The sequence below is a fragment of the Mustela nivalis genome (genome assembly GCF_964662115.1).
Source record: "Mustela nivalis genome assembly, chromosome: 17".
NCBI lineage: Eukaryota > Metazoa > Chordata > Mammalia > Carnivora > Mustelidae > Mustela > Mustela nivalis.
In genome coordinates, this window is record NC_139036.1 from 21,585,318 (window position 1) to 21,601,640 (window position 16,323).

A 16,323-nucleotide genomic window follows, 5' to 3' on the forward strand; every position below is an offset into this window, starting at 1 on the left:
TGAAAGACCCTAGGAAAGAGCAGAGCCCCCTGTTGAGACACGTCCGGTTAGTTGGTGGAGACCCGTGGAGTATCAGGCTGACTTCCGTGGAGCAGGGAGGGTAGGACCCAGTGTAAGGAAAGGTGGAAAGTAGGGCGCAGGGGGAGGGCCCCGGAGATCGCCTCCCACGTGGAATGAACAGCTGGTGGCGTGGGGCTGAGATGGAGTTGATTGACGGGGTGGACATGTGGCTGGGAGGCAGACGGGGTGTAGGCCTGGTCTGGGAGCTTGGGAAGGCCCAGGACCCTCCCTTTCTGCCAAGGGGACCGAACACAGGGCTTAGCCTGCAGGGACCACCCGCTGCTCCTCAGATGGGAGGATGTAGGCAGCCTGAGCCCTGGACGCCGCCCTGTCCGAGGAAGGCAGCTGCTGGCCAGCTGCTTCTCCCACGCCAGGCTGGCCGCAGCCGGAAGCAGAGCCAGACCAACATGCCTTTTTTTTTTTTTTTTTTTTTCTTTTTTTAAAGATTTTGTTTATTTATTTGACAGAGACAGCAAGAGAGGGAATACAAGTAGGGGAAGTGGGACAGGGAGGAGAAGAAGGCCTCCTGCCGAGCAGAGAGCCCGATGCGGGGCTCCATCCCAGGACCCTCGGATCAGGGCCTGAGCCAAAGGCAGATACCTAATGACTGAGCCACCCAGGCATGACACACCTTCTTTCCAGAAAAGCCCCAGCTCCCCAGCAGGCTGGGAAAGCCTGAGGGTAGGGACAGGGAGAGGGACGGGAAGAGGGAGGTGAGGAGCCCATGCGGTCAGCAGCACAGCCCCGCCCTTGGCCGCAAGGCCAGGGAGCCCAGCTATGCCTGCACGTGGGTCAGCTGGACGTCACCCCCCACTTCCAGGCTGTTGATGGCGGGCAGGTTCTTCAGGCGGTGGCTGTATTCCAGCAGGTGCTGACCGTCCACAGCCACCTTGAGGCCGTAGCCTTCGCATGTGATCCACACCTGGACAGAGGCCGCACCGTTTGCACTCCCCTCAGGAAGTCCTCCAACCCAAACGCAGGCTCGCGTCTCCCTCCGTCTACCTGCATTCCTCAAGCACGATTCAAACAAGCCTCACGCCTCAGGCCCCCTCAGGCACCCTGGGAGAGTCACTCTCCCCGCCACATGACACCTGTGCCCTTATTGATTCTGTTCCCCTTTCCTCTGTGCCCCCATTCTGCACCCCTTGCCCACATGGGTAACTCTGATCGCCCTTCAGCCTCTCCCCAGCCAGCAAGCCTCCCCTGCCTCCCCCTGCCCTCCCGAGCCCTCCTTGTCAGGGACCCCCCACACCCGGTCCTCACTCTCCCACCGACCCTGAGCCTCTAGGAGCAGGAACACAGGCCTGGGCCAACCATGTCCCCAGCGGCCAGCACACGCCTGCATTCCTGCCGTGCAGCCTCTTAACTTGTCCTTCCCGCCCACCACATTCTCCGGGAGGTGGGGGGGGGGCCATGTCTGTTAAACTGTGCCCCGGGCCCTGTCCTCAGCCTGTCACAGACATCATTTCATTTCATCCTTATACCTTGATGAGATGCAGATTCTTACTAGCCCCATTTTTTAGATGAGAAAACTGAGACACAGAGCAGTTAAGTCACTTGCTTAAAGTCACACAGCTCTCTCTCTGAATCAAAGTCTACTCCTCTCTGGTTTGAAACACACCAACACAGCACACTGAAACCCAAACTTCGTTCCATGGCGCTCAGGGCCCCCCATCAGGAGCTGTCAGTGCTGGCTGAGGAGTATTAAGGTGTATGGAAAAATATGGACATTTGGGGTGGGGCCAGATATCACTTTTTCTTTTTGCGGCTCCTCAGGTGATTTGCATGTGGAGTCGGAGTTGAGAACACCTGTTCTGTTATGTCAGACAGCATGAGGACAAGGACAGCTGCAATCTGGGGGCACTTTCTCTTCTGAGCCCAGCCCTCGCCCCAGAGGCATCAGTTCCTCTATGGCTCAAGGGGCCCCCTGACACCCTCCACACCCCGCCCCCACCTGCTCTGTTTGCCCCTCTGAGGTCCAGGCCGCAGCCTCTTACCGAGAAGCTCCGGCCTCGGGCAAAAGGCATTTGTCGGGACAGGCTTCGCTCCTCAGATCCCCAAGAGCTGTTGATCTGCGTGTTGCGGACCACGACGTTCTCATCAAAACGGGGGTTCAGGTGGAAGGCGATGTCACTCCCAGAGCGCAGGTTGATGTGGAACCTGGGGGGTGGTGGGCAGCTCACGTGGACCCTCCTGGCCCCCTAAGAGCTCTGAGTCCCTAACCTTTCCAGTCGGCCCAGAGCCAGAGGGAATGACCAGAAGGAACTTGGGTTGTCCTGGCTTACCTCTGGGCAGTGGGCAGGACGGTGCCTGACACAAAGATGCTCTTGGAGGGGTACAGCCCACCCGGGATGGAGGTGAAGAAAGGCACTGGCTGTCAGGGGTGGGGGGAAGAGGGGCAGGTTAGTTGTGAAGGGGAGCTTTGTGCCAATTACCATGAATTTGGACTAATATATTTTCAAGAAAGCCCTCTTTCGTCTGGGTGACCCAGTGGGTTGAGCGCTCAGGTCAACCTCAGGGTCCTGGGATCAAGCCCCATGTCAGGCTCTCTGCTCAGCGGGGAGCCTGCTTCTCCCTCTCCCTCTGCCTGCCACTCTGCCTACTTTTGTGCTCACCCGCTCTCTATCTAATAAATAAATAAAATCTTAAAAAAAAAGAAAAGAAAGAACTCCATGATACCATTACTTGGTCCAGTAAACACCAAAGGGAAACTTTCCAGCATTCCTCAAAGTAGCGGGCTTCCACTGTCATGAAAAGAGCTTGGGCCAGACACAAAAGGATACCTGGGCTGAGAGGGGAGGGCCCTCCAATAGGCTCATGGTGAAGGGACAGTTTTAAAGGTGACAGCTTCCTTCAACAGTCTTTTGATTCACTTGGATGTTTCTAGAACTTCAGCTTACTAAAGGATTGCTCTGATGTTGTCAGACCCCCACCACCTCCCACCCTGCCTGAAACAGACCAGGCCTCCACCCCTCCCAGAGAAATGACTTACATAGGTCAGGGTGGGGTACACCACAGGTGGGATGACAGGATTCTGTTGAAAGAGACCAGGAGTTTAGTCTGGGAGAGTGCACACCCACACAGGCCTCCCACATCCTCGAGGGGATGCCCCATCACAAGGCCCTTGGCCTCTCCCTTTCACCTTCCTTCCCAAGCTAGCCTCGGTGGAACTTCTGCCCATGCCCCCTGAGCTCATCATGCCTGCCCCTCAACCCTTCCACAGGCAGCCCCACTAGATCTTGGCCTCCGACTGATTCACAGCGGAAGCCTGCAACCAGCAGGGCCTATCCTCAGAATGCATGGCCTCAGACCTAGACACTGGAACCACTGCACGCCCCTTTCAGGAACAGAAGGACCCATTTTCTTGCTGGTCCCTAGGTGCACCGGGTTCTTAGGCCACTGGGCAAATCCACTCTGATCCAAAATCTCTGTTGGACCAAGGGGGATTTTACTTACATGTGTCTTGAGCAGAGGGCCTAACCCCAAACACCCCCATCCTCCTTGCCATACTGCTTTCTGCCTGCCTCTGGGACTACTGAGTTCAGTCCTTGTGAAAGGGGATGTTGGGGGAGCAGGGCAGGCTGTTATCTGACCAGAGGTTTCAGACTTACAGGGAACGGCTGTCCAGGGGTGCTGTGCACGGTGTGGATGACGGTTTGAGTCTGAAAGAAACAAACCCTGGTTTGAACCGGCTCTCACCAGTGCAAAGACCACCTCCTGCCACCAGAGGGCACCCTTGTGAGGCGCGGCCATCCTGAGTGTGTAACCAGCCCAACCACCTCCCACCCCACCAGCACCACCAGATTCCCCCCCACACACCCCCCCACCCCCCGCCCCAAAGCTTGTGGGCAGAGGTGTTTCTTCTCCGGAAGGGATGAGGTAGGGGCAAAAGTTTCTTCTGCTTGGAGAAGAAACAGGCTGCCTTTGTGGCCTGTGGCCCATTTTTCTTCTCAGGGGACTTTTTCTAGCATAGTCTTGCTTTCCAGGAGGGAGTAAGAGAGTGTGGGGCCTCTGTCTCCTGTGGCTGCTCCCAGAAGGGCAGAAAGCCGCAATTCAAGCTGTTTCCCAATCCATGAGGGCCAGACAGTCCCCCCCACCCCAGCCCCACTTCCTCCCACCACCATGCAGATGGCCAGGGTTGGCCTTGGCTGCTGCCCCGCTCTGGGAGAGGCCCGGTGCCCAACCCTGCCTCCTCCTCCCAGCCCACAGGAAGAAGCAAAATGAAGACGATCCCGGGAGGACTCAAGAGACTTACAATGGGAGCTGAGTTGACGGGCCAAATGCCTGTAGACTGACAGGGATAAGAAGATCAAAACAGTAGTTAACATTAGTGTTATATGCAGGGGAGACACTGGAAGAAACTGTCATAAGAAAGGCCTCCCCGGACTCATGCTCCCCTCCTTCCTGCTCCCAGGCAAGCCTTCCAGAACCTCGGCCCCCCAACCCCATCCCAGGTATACACTGCACTGGGGCCGGTGTGGGGGTGGGAACAGAGGCAGGAACATCTTCTATTGGCTCCTCCACAGGGAGAGGCCATAGAGCTCCCCTCAGCTCCCAGGGGCAAAACCATTACTTCAGGTACCGTATTTCATTCCTAAAGTGGAACATTTATTGAAGGCCTACTGTGTGCCAGGCTCTGGCTTCAGGACATTCACAAGGGATGCATCTTCAGCTCCTGTTTTGCTAGCGAGGCAACGAGGCTCAGAAAGGCTCATCAGCTTGCCCAAGCCCCTCTGGGTACCAAGGGATAAAATCCAAAACACTACCCAGTTCTGGCTGATTCTATCTACGACACGACACCCTGTCCTCCCCCAGCACAGAGTCAAAGTCGGTCTGCCCTACAAAGACTCCCCAGAGCTTTCCCTGTCCTGAAGTCAGCACAGCAGGAGGCATAGGCCTTGTCAGGACCTCGAGAGGCCACAGAAAGGCTGGGCAGAGAGGCACCCGGTTTTTTAGCCAACCCCCTGCTCCAGTGGCCAAAGGAAGGGCCAGCCCCTGCCTTCCTTGTCCTAGACCCTGTTCCCAAGCAGCAAACTCTTCTTGCCCTGACTGGTCTCCCATTCCATGGTCTGTGCAAGCCACACTCCACGTTCCTGGAGCCCCTAGGGCTCAGTTAGGTGCCATGCAAAGTGCTGGGGGTCCGCAAATTAATAAGCTACAAGCCCTGCCCATAAGGGGCTTGCAAGTCAGAGGGTGGACACAGTGTCAGGGACAGACATGGAAGTACAATTATAACAGGACATGGTGACTGGGATAGCACAAATACGTACGAAGCCCACGGGGACACAGGGGGCATCCTGTGATGTTCCAAGCAGTGAAGATGCCCCCTCAAAGTGACATTTAAGCAGAGCATTGAAGGACTGGTAAAAGGTCAGCTTCAAGGGTTGGGGGGGGTGCGGGGTGCTGTCAGCATGGGGTTGGCAGATGCCAAAAGCCTGGTGGCCCAAGAATGCCTCAAGTGAGCAGTGGAGGCCGCCTGAGCATCCTGGGTGAGGGGGTATGGCCAGGAGGTGGGCTGAGGCAAGACTTCGGGGGTGAAGCTGGCTTCTGCACCCCCTGCTGGGGAATCCAGGCTTTATTTAGAAGGACTTGGAACCTTTGGGATGTTGAAGTAGGGAGAGGATGCAGATGCGATCAGATTTGGGTAGAGGAGAGCTCAAGGCCAAGGTGGGCAGGGTGAGCTGGGAACTAGACCTCGGTCCTTGTCCTCAGGTGTCAGATGGCCTGGCCCAAGGAAGGCTGTGGCTTTGGGAGGGAGAGGTGTGGGAGCACTGCGGGGAGACTAAGGAGGGAAAGGAAGAGCCAAGGCCAACTCCAAGGTCCCCAGCTTGGGCCAGGGAAGCTTTGGGTGGGCATGATGGGGCCTGGCTGCTGGAACCAGCCTCTAGGACCCTCTGTCCTTCCTGCTAGTGCTCAGCTTCCAAGGCCTCCACATTGAACTCACTTTTGGGTTTCGGCCCTTAGGCTTGGGTGGGACACGGGCAGTCTGGGAGAATTGCACCGTGGAGAAGGCAGGCTGGGTAAGGCTTACTCGGGTATTCTGTTAAAACAAAAGGCACGGGGATGTGAAGAGAAGCATTAATGGAGTTAAGGAAGCACAGAAAGGTAGTGGGGGGAGGGGATGGGCCAGAGGGAGGAAGCCAGGCAGGGAGGGAAGGGGAGGGGTGTTCAGGATCCTGTGCAAGAACAGAGGGGAGGACCAGGCTCCAGTGACAGACAGCAGCCAGAGAGCTCTCTCCTCACTCACCCCCGACTCCCCTCCATATCACTCCCCTTCCCCACCTGCTCTTCCCCCCTGCCCCGCTCTCTCCCCCAGGTCCGCAAGGGAGAAAGTTGGGTCGGAAGAAAATATGAGAGATTAGAACAAAAAAGATAAGAGCTTGTATCTGTTGTGGGCCTACTGTGTGCTTGTCTCATCTCCGGGAGCACGAAGACTGGAAGTGGTAACAGCAGCTCCAACCCAGCATCCTGGGCCTCTGGGGGACCGTGGGCCCAGCATACCCCATCTTCCCACTTCTCAAAAAAGCCAGAAATCCAGATTCCCATATGATACCGCCTCATCTTTTTTTTTTTAATTGCAGTCATAATAACATTAATATCATTTATTTATAATAATATTTACTATCTCAACCCATTTTCAGCGGATGGCTCAGTGGCCTGAAGTACATTCACACTGTCACACAGCCAGCACCACCGTCCATCTCTAGGCTGCAAAACTTCTTTTATTTTCGATGTGGGCAACGCATTCAAAAATGTCAAAACACAGAGAGGTTCCAATAGAGCCCAGCATGGGCCCATGCAGGCCATGTCGTGACCTCTGACATGTGTTACCTCCTTGAATTCACATCATACTCACGGGGCAGTAGTGACTATGCCCCTTCCACAGATGGGGATACTGAGGACAGGGGAGGCCAAGTGGCTTGTCTAAGATCCCACAGCTGATGACAATGTGCAGAGCTGAGCTAGATTCTGTTTGAGTCCCAAGTTCTTTCTGGAGCCACATGGTCTCCTAAGCATGACAGAAGTAGAGAATGACAGAGAGGACTGGCCCGGGAGACTGAAGGAAGCGTTCTGGACAAAGACAGGAACACAGAAGGACAGGACAGGGGAGCTCGAGGGGTGTCCCCAGAATCACCTGGGGAGGAGATTGGCTGCTACCACTGGGGCCACTCAACAGGGCCCAGTGCAGCTAGGCGGGGTCCCGCACTCAGCCCCCGGGGGCCAGTCTGACCTGGAAGCCGATGAAGGACAGCTGCACAGCCCCGGTGACGGACAGGGTGTCCACGCGGTGGAAAGGCACGCGGTGTGAGTACTGCACAAAATGGCTCCCGTTCACCGTCACCTGCCAAGATGAGGGGAAAGGGCTCTCAGGCCAAGGCGGGGGACCTGAGCCCCTGTTCCCGGGAATCGAGTTCCAAGTCTGGTTTTCACGTCTGTCCCCTGGGGAGCAGGCGCACCACACTTCAGAGCTGTGCCAGCTCTAAGATCCAAACTACATCCGAACCCTGGCTCCACTTGGCTCTTTGGTTCTCATGTTCTTTATTATATTCAGTTGGTCTGTCTAACCTTAGCTCCCCTGAGGTGTTCTTTAAATATGCATAAACATGTTTGTTGGGGGGAGAGGAGAGGTGACCCTGGGTTGTACACAGAAGGGCTGGGCACATTCAGGCTCACATGAAGAAGGACAGACGTGGGGATACTCACCCCTACCCCATCTCCCAGGCCCACAGACACTACTCTGCTTACTAATGCAATTTGCAACACCATATAACATTAAGCCATTAATAGAACCTACGACAGAATTGCCAGAAAACCAATGTTATCGGGGACCTATACCATTCCTTTGCTGGAGGAACGGCTACAGCAAAGGAATGGTATTAACTAGAACTTTAAAGACCTGCAGGGCCAAAAAGCACCATGGTGATGTATCTAGTTCTTATTTCCCAAGTAAAAGATGTACCAGGTGAGCCTGCAGACACAGGGGAAGGAGTGTGAGGACACTGTAGCCACCGTAGTGCGCCTAATGTAAGGTTTTGTAGGTGAGATAAACAGGACACCAGGCGAGGCAGGCGCAAGGCAAGATTTATTAAAGGCACTCTCCAGCCAAGTTTCAGGGCTCAGGAGAAGGGGAGCCAGGGAAGTTGCGCCTGGAGGAGGTGGGCACCCTCGGGGAGAGGTTCCGGGACTCTGGAAAGCAGAGTGGGGGAAGTCGCACTGTTTCCTGGAGAATCAAGAGTGAAGGAAAAGGGGAGGAGGAGGCTGGAAGACCGAGGGACCTGCTGTCATTTCTATTGTTCCTCCTGCACTGCACTCCCGGAGCCCACTGACCTAACACCTACAAGGGAAAGGTCCCGCTCTCTGCCTAATGGCATTGCACATGTGATAATGTAAACATTCATGTGCTTTACAGGGGTACCTGGGTGGCTCAGTCGGGTAAGCATCCAACTCTTGATTTCAGCTCAGGTCATGCTCTCAAGGGCCTGGGATCGAGCCCTGAGTCAGGTCCCGTGCTCAGTGCAGAGTGGGCTCAGGGTTCTTCTCTCCCTCTGCCCCTCCTCCTGCTTACTCTCTCAATACAGACACATACACATACATACAATCTTAAAAAAAAAAACAAATGGCTCATGTGATTTATAAAGGCCATTTACGTCTCACCTGGTGGGGCTGGGAGGTAGGCCACGGGAAGGGGGCCACAGAGAGTTGCTGCTCACCTTGAAGTCCCCGCTGTCCACCAGGAAGCAGAGCTCAAAGGGATGCCCCATCTGGAAGGGCATGTGCATCTTCCTTTCCTCTGGCCCCCAGGTCCCATTCTGCTTCGTGTTGCAGACCACATAGCCACCCTCCTCGAACCGAGGGTTGAAGTGGAAGGCAATGTCTTTGTCACTGTAGCCACTGTGAAAGTTCACAGCAAACCTAGGCAGAGGGAAATCAGATGGCAATCTGTAGTCTGGCTGACTGCCGGCGGAGGGGGAGAGGGAGGCTCGTGTCTTTGACTGGCGGCTGTGAACTTGCTCACAGCTTGCACGGCAGGTCTCGACCCATCCTTAGCTGGTGGCTATCCTTTCTGTTCACGGCATCTGTACTTCGTGTGTTTTTGCGCAAGGATGGCATTTTGCCCTTACCATGTGGTTTTCTAAAAACACGTAGGAAACGGATAAAGAAAAATTTCGACTTGAGAGACGCCTGGGTGGCTCAGTTGATTGAACGACTGCTTTCGGCTCAGGTCATGATCTTGGAATCCCAGGATCAAGTCCTGCATCGGGCTCCCAGCTCCATGGGGAGTCTGCTTCTCCCTCTGACCTTCTCCTTGCTCATGCTCTCTCTCACTGCCTCTCTCCAGATAAATAAATAAATAATATTAAAAAAAAAAAAAAGAAAGAAAGAAACATTTTGACTTGAGCAACAAGAAGCACAGGGCTTGAAAATGGATTTGGATTTGTGTCCAAGAGGGAAGCCAAGAAATGTGCCTGGAAGCAAGAGCCAGTCCCCATCAGCTTGATTGGGAAAGAAGGAAACAAATTTAAAGAATGTCTGACATAGATGGACCAAACTTACCTAACTAGCACTGGCCAAGAGCTAGTTACTATTAGAAAAAGCATCGAATAAATAACAGTAGCTCCCCAGGCATGAGAGCTTTCTATACGTACGTCTGTCTCTCACTGGAGGTTGGCGTGTGTCCCCCGTGTGACGTGCAGAGGGGTGGCCCTGAAGTCAGCAGGCCTGGACCTGGACTCCAGCTCTGTCCTACTGGTCATTTGCAATGATCCTGGACAACACGCTGTCCTCGGGTCACCATACCCCTAAGAGCTGAGTGACTTCCTTCCTCTGCGGATGCTTAGTGAGGGGGTGCTCAGGAAACCCCCACCTGAGTAAATGTCCATTCCTGTCTCTGTCCTCGGAGGAAACCCCTCACCCCTTAAACTGCCTTTGGGTACAGCTATGGCTCTAAGGTGAGGAATTAAAACCAAGAACCTTCCAAAGGGCCTGGCTCACAAAAGGGCACAATAAATGTTTGTTCTGCCTTTTCCCAGACAGAGCAACCTCAAGTCCTAAAACCAAGTTCTGGTCTGAGGTTCTCCTCCGAGGTTCCTCTGTCTATCCTAGCCTTCCCTGAACTCAGCGCGAGCCTAGCTCACCGCCTGCTTCTTGGGGTCATTCTGGTCTCCCCAGCTACACACAGTGCTCTCGGGTCATCCACAGACCCCAGAGGGTCATGCCATGCACCCAGCCCAGAGGCGACCCTTGAGAGATATTCTAGTCAATTCCTTCAGAGCCTGCTTGACTTCTTACTGATGGAGCATGAGTTCTGGATGTTGTCCTCAACCCCAGGTCATTTCCAGAACCCTCAGTCAGCAAGGCCCATTGGAAATTGTCACGGCCCTGAGCCCAGCCAGCCCTCTCCCTGGGAAAGGAGGTTCCCAGGGACTCTGGAAGCAGCAAATCCAAGTCTGTATTCCTCTTAAAATGTAGAATATGTTTCTGAAATGTCTCTGGGTGTATTTTTCCCTTTGTGCCTCATCCAGCTTCATTCCTAGAGTCTTAGAAAATCCTGCTCCGGGGAAGGATGAGTGCACAAGCTTTGCAGGAAGGCGGGGGTGGGGAGGACAGGATGGGAGTAGAAAGCCATTGACGCCAGAGGACGGGCAGGCAGAGTTCCGAGGGGAGATCCCAGAGCCCCCTGCTGGCAGGGTTGAGGGGGATCCTGGTGCCTGGCTTCCCTCAGAGTCTCCTGGGGGCACTTGGGGCTCTCAGAGTTTCCCAGAAAAGACCTCAAAACTGAAGATGACCAAAATGCGTTCGATGACAAGTTTAGAATATTTCTAGATCAGTGAAATGAGGGCTCCGGGCAGTGATAAGAAATAAAGCAATTGAGACTTTTGTAGCTGTGGGTTAGAGAGCGGAAAGCTCAATCCCAAAACATTATTATCTGCCTCAGGGCTGGCCCACTTCCCCCCCTTAGACAGTGAGCTCCTATGAGCCCTAATTCGGGGGGTGGGGCGTCTATGTTCATGGCACCCGGACGCTCCTGGCAGACAGCAGTGGGGTCGCGCGGACCACCTGGGATCCCCCAGGCCAGGAGCGGGTGGCTCAGGGGGCGTTGGGTGAGTGGACGGGTGCCATTGTTGGCTGAGTCTGGAGAGAAGAAACAGTTGCAGGTACCTGGTTCCATTGCAGTAAAGAACGGTCCCATTGATTGTGATCTTCAGTCCATCCTGGAGACCTCCCTGGATTTTCCCCGAGAAGGGGATGCCCTGCGGGGAGAAAATGCTGGTGGGTCAGGGGGTCCGCCTCCTTCTGCATGGGTCCCTCAGCACTGGCCAGCGGCGAACTGGGGGTAGGGGCCCGGTGCTGGGGTGTCTCAGCCTCACGAATCCTCCAGATCAGAGTCCAGCTAGTTCCACAGACATTCTGTGACTGCGCCCGGGGACACTTGTGGGCTGAGAGGGTCTAAGAGAAAGGGCCAGCTTCTAAGAGGAGGAAGTCATGTGTGCACGGCCACTCGGAACCCAAGGAAGCCCATCCTCGCCCAGGGGAGCGACGGGCACTGGGACAGCGCCGCTGCTGCCTGCCAGGACCTCATTCAGACTGACCGCGACAGGGCCTCTGGGAGAAGGGTCTTCTGTCGCTGCTCAGGTAAGTCCTGTGCTCGGCCATTAAATACCTTGGTGAACTTGAGCAAACCACAGTGTCTCTGCCTCTCTGAATTCCCTCTGTCGTGTCCGCCAAGCCAGTCGTTTGGAGAAATAGCTTAAGGCCCCGTGTGGCCTACTTCTCTGAAAACATAACTTCCCCTCATTTATCTGTTGAGGCCTAAAAATCTCTTAAGGGCCTTTCCTCCTGTCCCAAGACAGAATGTTTCAAAGGCGGGTACTCCCGGCACGCACGCCGCCCTTCCCGAAGTCTATTCTCACTGAGGTGTTAACAATCTACAGTCAGAGTGTGAACGGGGGCGGGGTCCGTAAGCGCCTGGTGGGAAGGCAGGGATGGTGGCGAGAATTGTGCGGATCATGGGCACGGGTCGTACAGGTTACTTTCAAGCAACGATTTCCCCAGAAAGGTTTTGAGATTTCAGTATGTCTTAAACGGTGGGTGTCCTCAAACTGTGAAAAACAACATTATTTTAAATGGGTTTTTAAATTATTTTAAATGGATTATTATAATCTGGACAGCCTGGGTGGCTCAGTCGTTAAGCGTCTGCCTTCAGCGTAGGTCATGATCCCAGGGTCTTGGGATCAAGTCCCACATCTGGCTCCCTGCTCCGCGGGAGGCCTGCTTCTCCCTCTTCCACTTCCCCTGCTTGGGTTCCTTCTCTTGCTGCCTCTCTCTCTCTCTGTCAAATAAATAAAATCTTTAAAAAGAAAGGAAGAAAGAAAGAAAGACGGAGGGCGGGACTTCTGGCTGAGGGAGGCCAGTGTCCTCTGGAAGCTGGAACAGGCAAGGAAAGATCCCCCCCCGGAACCTTATTGATACTTTTAGATTTCCGACCTCTGGAACTGTAAGAAAACACATTTGTGTTGTTTTAAGCCTGGCAGGCAAGGCTGCTGTGGAATTTGGACCTCTGTGCACTCGCGCTTGTGTGTGTGTGTGTGCACACGCGCGTGTGTGCAGGAGCATGTATGTTTGAGAGAGAGAGAACTTTTGCATTTATGGTCTCCTGGAGTGGGGTCACCTCCCAGCTCCTTGTACTAACAGCTCTCCCACTGGGCAAGTCACTTGACCTGTCAGCACCCCAGGTCCCTTCTCACAGCAGTGGGCCAACAGCAGTGGCCTGACAGTGTTCCTGAGAGGGTTCGATGAGAGGCCCCTTAGCTGCCCAGAAAGCCCTGTGTTCCCAGGTCTTTGACAATGGCAATGCTTTGCATCAGCATGAATTAATGAGAACTTGCTCTCAGCTCCCGCCTGTTTCCGGAGGCTGAGGACCTTTTCCTCCTCTTCCTGTCCGGAAAAGCCAGGCTTTACAGGCGGGAGGCTGGGCAGCCTCCTCCTGAAGGCCCAGCGTGGGGTGTGGCGGGGTGGGGGGGGGGGACCACGGGGCAGCTGGCTGGAGGGGGCTCACCAGCAGGAGGCAGCAGCAGACTTTCAGCCGAAGGGTACGGCTGCCTCAGAGGTTCTAAGGCCCTTCTGGTGGCTAACCTGCCCTGTCTGTGACCTCATCACCCAACATTAGCGCCATTTTTACAGAGGAAACGGAGGCACACAAGATATGGTAGTTTGCCCAAAGCCACTTAGCTGGTCCGTGATAGAACGGGGCTTGAACCCCAGCACCCATGCTTTTAATTAACACATAGGTGGCTTCTCACATCGAAGTACAGAAATCCTCGTCCCGGGCTCTTCCCCAGACCCTACATGGAGTCTTGTTCAGACTGTGGTTCCAGATTCCGTCCTGGACCTCTGAAAGGGCTGCCCGGTTGAGACGGGGGGCGCGTGGGCAAGGAAGGGAGGCCAGACTCCCACGGCAGCCTGGCTGTGTGACCTTCCCACCGCACGTGGAGGAAGCAAGATTCCCATGGCTGGATGTCAGTGGGCCGCCAGGGAAAGGGCACCCACGGTGTTCCCGAAGTCTGGGGCGGGGGCTGCACCCTTCCGCCCTCTTGCCTGGACTCCAAGGCCCTGTTTTAACTCACTGTAGCCCATAGAAGGATTTTTCTTGTGATTTGAACATTCTGAAGGCAAGGACTGGAAAGTAAAAACTAGGGAGCAGAATAATGAAGTGTCAGAGCCTAGAAGAATCTCTGGGATCCTCCATCTGATGGAGAATGAACGTAAGGTGACATGTTTTGACCCTGAGAGTCCCATGGAGGCCCAACAAACAGGGTCTGGTCCAGCTTCCTCCAGTGACCTGTCCCCCCCCACACACTCCATCCCCAACCTTGCTGGCAATGGGGAGGAAACAGGCCAAGACAGGCCCCCTGCTGAGTGTGGAATGTCCCCCACCTAAGGGCTCTGTTGGCCTTTTGTCCTAGGCCCCTTGGGAAGCTCTTTGCCAAGGCCCAGAGGGGCTCCTGCTAGAGGGCAGGGCCCAGGACACAAGCCTTCTGGGGCACCTCACTCTCCTAGGGGTAAGGCAAGGCACCTCTCTTATCTGGCAACTACCATCTGGGCACATCAGGTAAGTAACTTCAGCCTCACTGAGACTCATGAAACATGAAACATGAAATCATAAAACGTGAATTTCCCATGGATGAATGAAGTGGGGATAGTAAGGCTCACAGGCTTTAGACAAGGCCATCAGTGGACGGAGCCTACACGGATGTGGCCAAAGGTACAACAGGCAGCCTTTGAGCTCTGCGCTGCAGGGACAGCCCACTTCCTTCTCCTTCCTGAGATGGCCCCTCTGTAGACACCCTTGGCCTGCCTCTGCCTGTCTACTCACCCCTCAGGGAGCAGACACTGCCTCAGGAGGGCTTCCTTGCTGCCTCCAGACTCTTAATAATCCAAAACACTTCGAAAGCACCCTCCCCACCCCGCAGCATGCCAGGCACTGTTCAGACACTCGAGATATGCCGCCTCGCACATCCTTACTACCCCTGGGAGGTGCGCTCGTGGATGATCCCCATGTTACAGATGTGGAAACTGAGGCCCAGAGAGATAAAAGTAACTTGCCTGAGGCCACCCGGCTGGTAAATGGCTGGACCCAGGGAGGCCGTCTCCAAGTCTCCAAAGTCAGTCCCCTCAAGTGCCATGCTAGCCTCCGCTGAAACCCCGTTTACTTCTCCATGCATACAAACAAGCCAGCACTCACCTAGTTATCTCCCCTTCACCCTCGGCTGCCCTCCCCCTTCCCCACTTCCCACACCTAGAACAGGCTCCTGGCTGGGAGCTCAGTGAACAGCAGGCAAAGGCACAATGATAGTGATGATCAGCCCGCCAGCCCTGAGAAGCAGGGGAGAGAGTTAAGTCAGGAGTCCCCCTCTTGGCTTTCTATCCCCCCTCCTGTGTCCTCTTTGGGACCCTCGCCCTCTTCCCCTGCTGCCACGCAGGGGTCATCTCCCCAGAGACCCAGAGCTGCCTCCTCCTGGCCGAGGCCGCCAGCACAGCCCCGGACCAGCACCACCGCTGCCCGCCGCCCCGGAACTCACTGGGTTCAGGTAGGGAGACTGGGAGCTGCAGAAGGCCATCTCTCCACCACCTCTGGGGCCTCCGTGGCTTGTCACCGCAGCCAGGCAGTCCTCTGCACAGGGAGGAGCTAGCCAGGAAACAGAAACCAACGTGAACTGGCAATTACTCGATGGAGAGGGGGCTGGGGAGGAGCCAGGAGCAAGAGGAAGTAGTTCTAGAGAAAAAGAGAGAGTAGGGTGTTGAGGGAGGGCTGGGGGTATGACCCAGGGATAAGGAAGTAGACACTTTGCAGCCCAGTGACCTTTTCCCCTCTTTTCTCCTTCTGGGCTCCACCCCTGAGACAGAATCGTGTTTGGTTCATATAGATTCAAAGAGCCTGACCCCACGGGCTCAACATCAGGTTTCTGGATGACACCACGTGTCAGCGTATAGCTGCATCCCTGGAGTGCCTTGCTCCCAGGGCCCCGAAAACAGTGGGGCAGTGTGATGGGCATCGCCTGGGTGTGGGGTGGTGGTGGGAAGGCCCACTCTTACCTGTTTACACACAGAGAAACTGAGGCTCAGCGTCTAAAGGACATGCCCACGGTCACCCAGGTCACTTAGGTTCTCAAAAAAAAAAAAGCATTTCTCCCTTTCAAAATTCTGTTCCTCACGTGAAGACCCCATTGTGTGGAAACAAACGTTTTCCAACTAGAGAACACGGTAATGGGACTTGTTCTCCAAGAGGAGAGTGCCGCCCTGGGGCTTCCAGATCCCCTAAGCATGGGTCTCCTTCTTCTCTTCTCCCCTGTCCCTTTTTTCCCAGGCCTTTAGAATGAGGAGAGGGGAAGTCTCAGACGGAATAGAACATGTCAAGTGACCTGGGGTCGGGAGGGACCTATGAAATAAACAGCGTCAAAGTGACTTCAGCGTCTAGTTAAGGGAAGTGACAGGATGGGCTGTGTCAAGGGAGCGGCGACAAGCAACCTACCTGAAGTCAAGGAGTTGGAGAGGGGGGCCAGAGAGCCTATGGCCAGGCCAAGCGAGAGGAGAAGGGAAAGGTCTTCCAGGCACGGAGTGGGGAGAAGTCGCCCCGGAGCCATTCACGGCTCTGCACCTGCCTTCCACCTTGCACCTTGCCTAGATGCCCCTGAATTTGCAAAGACTGATGTCTCTGAGAGGCGGTCCCCTAGACCGAGACCACGGGTCCCCTCTGCCCACCCT

General features: G+C 55.1%; 1 protein-coding gene across 2 annotated transcripts; it reads right to left on the minus strand.

Annotated features, from left to right (window-relative positions):
• Positions 1-525: 525 nt before the first annotated feature.
• Positions 526-15,962, minus strand: LGALS9 (galectin 9). 2 transcript variants are annotated; one of them, XM_082707153.1, is made up of 11 exons: positions 15,141-15,331; positions 11,221-11,312; positions 8,772-8,973; positions 7,292-7,402; positions 6,005-6,100; positions 4,316-4,351; positions 3,672-3,722; positions 3,053-3,094; positions 2,346-2,434; positions 2,058-2,220; positions 526-982 (listed from the first exon to the last, which is right to left on the minus strand). In XM_082707153.1, exons 1-11 carry the CDS (start codon positions 15,177-15,179, stop codon positions 836-838), a joined length of 1,068 nt encoding a protein of 355 aa, XP_082563279.1. In that variant the 5' UTR covers positions 15,180-15,331; the 3' UTR covers positions 526-835. The 2 variants fall into 2 exon arrangements, with proteins under 2 accessions (XP_082563279.1, XP_082563278.1); XM_082707152.1 differs by lacking the exon at positions 6,005-6,100 and having other exon boundaries at positions 15,141-15,962.
• Between the last annotated feature and the right edge of the window lie 361 nt (positions 15,963-16,323).

Coding starts and splice junctions, on each gene's coding strand:
- LGALS9 (XM_082707152.1), bottom strand. CDS start 15,614: ATGCCCATCACACTGCCCCACTGTTTTCGGGGCCCTGGGAGCAAGGCA. Junction 11,313..15,140: donor AGTCTCCCTACCTGAACCCA/GTGAGTTCCGGG, acceptor TTCTCCCCGCAG/GGCATCCCCTTCTCGGGGAA. Junction 2,435..3,052: donor TGTACCCCACCCTGACCTAT/GTAAGTCATTTC, acceptor CACCCCTGACAG/CCAGTGCCTTTCTTCACCTC.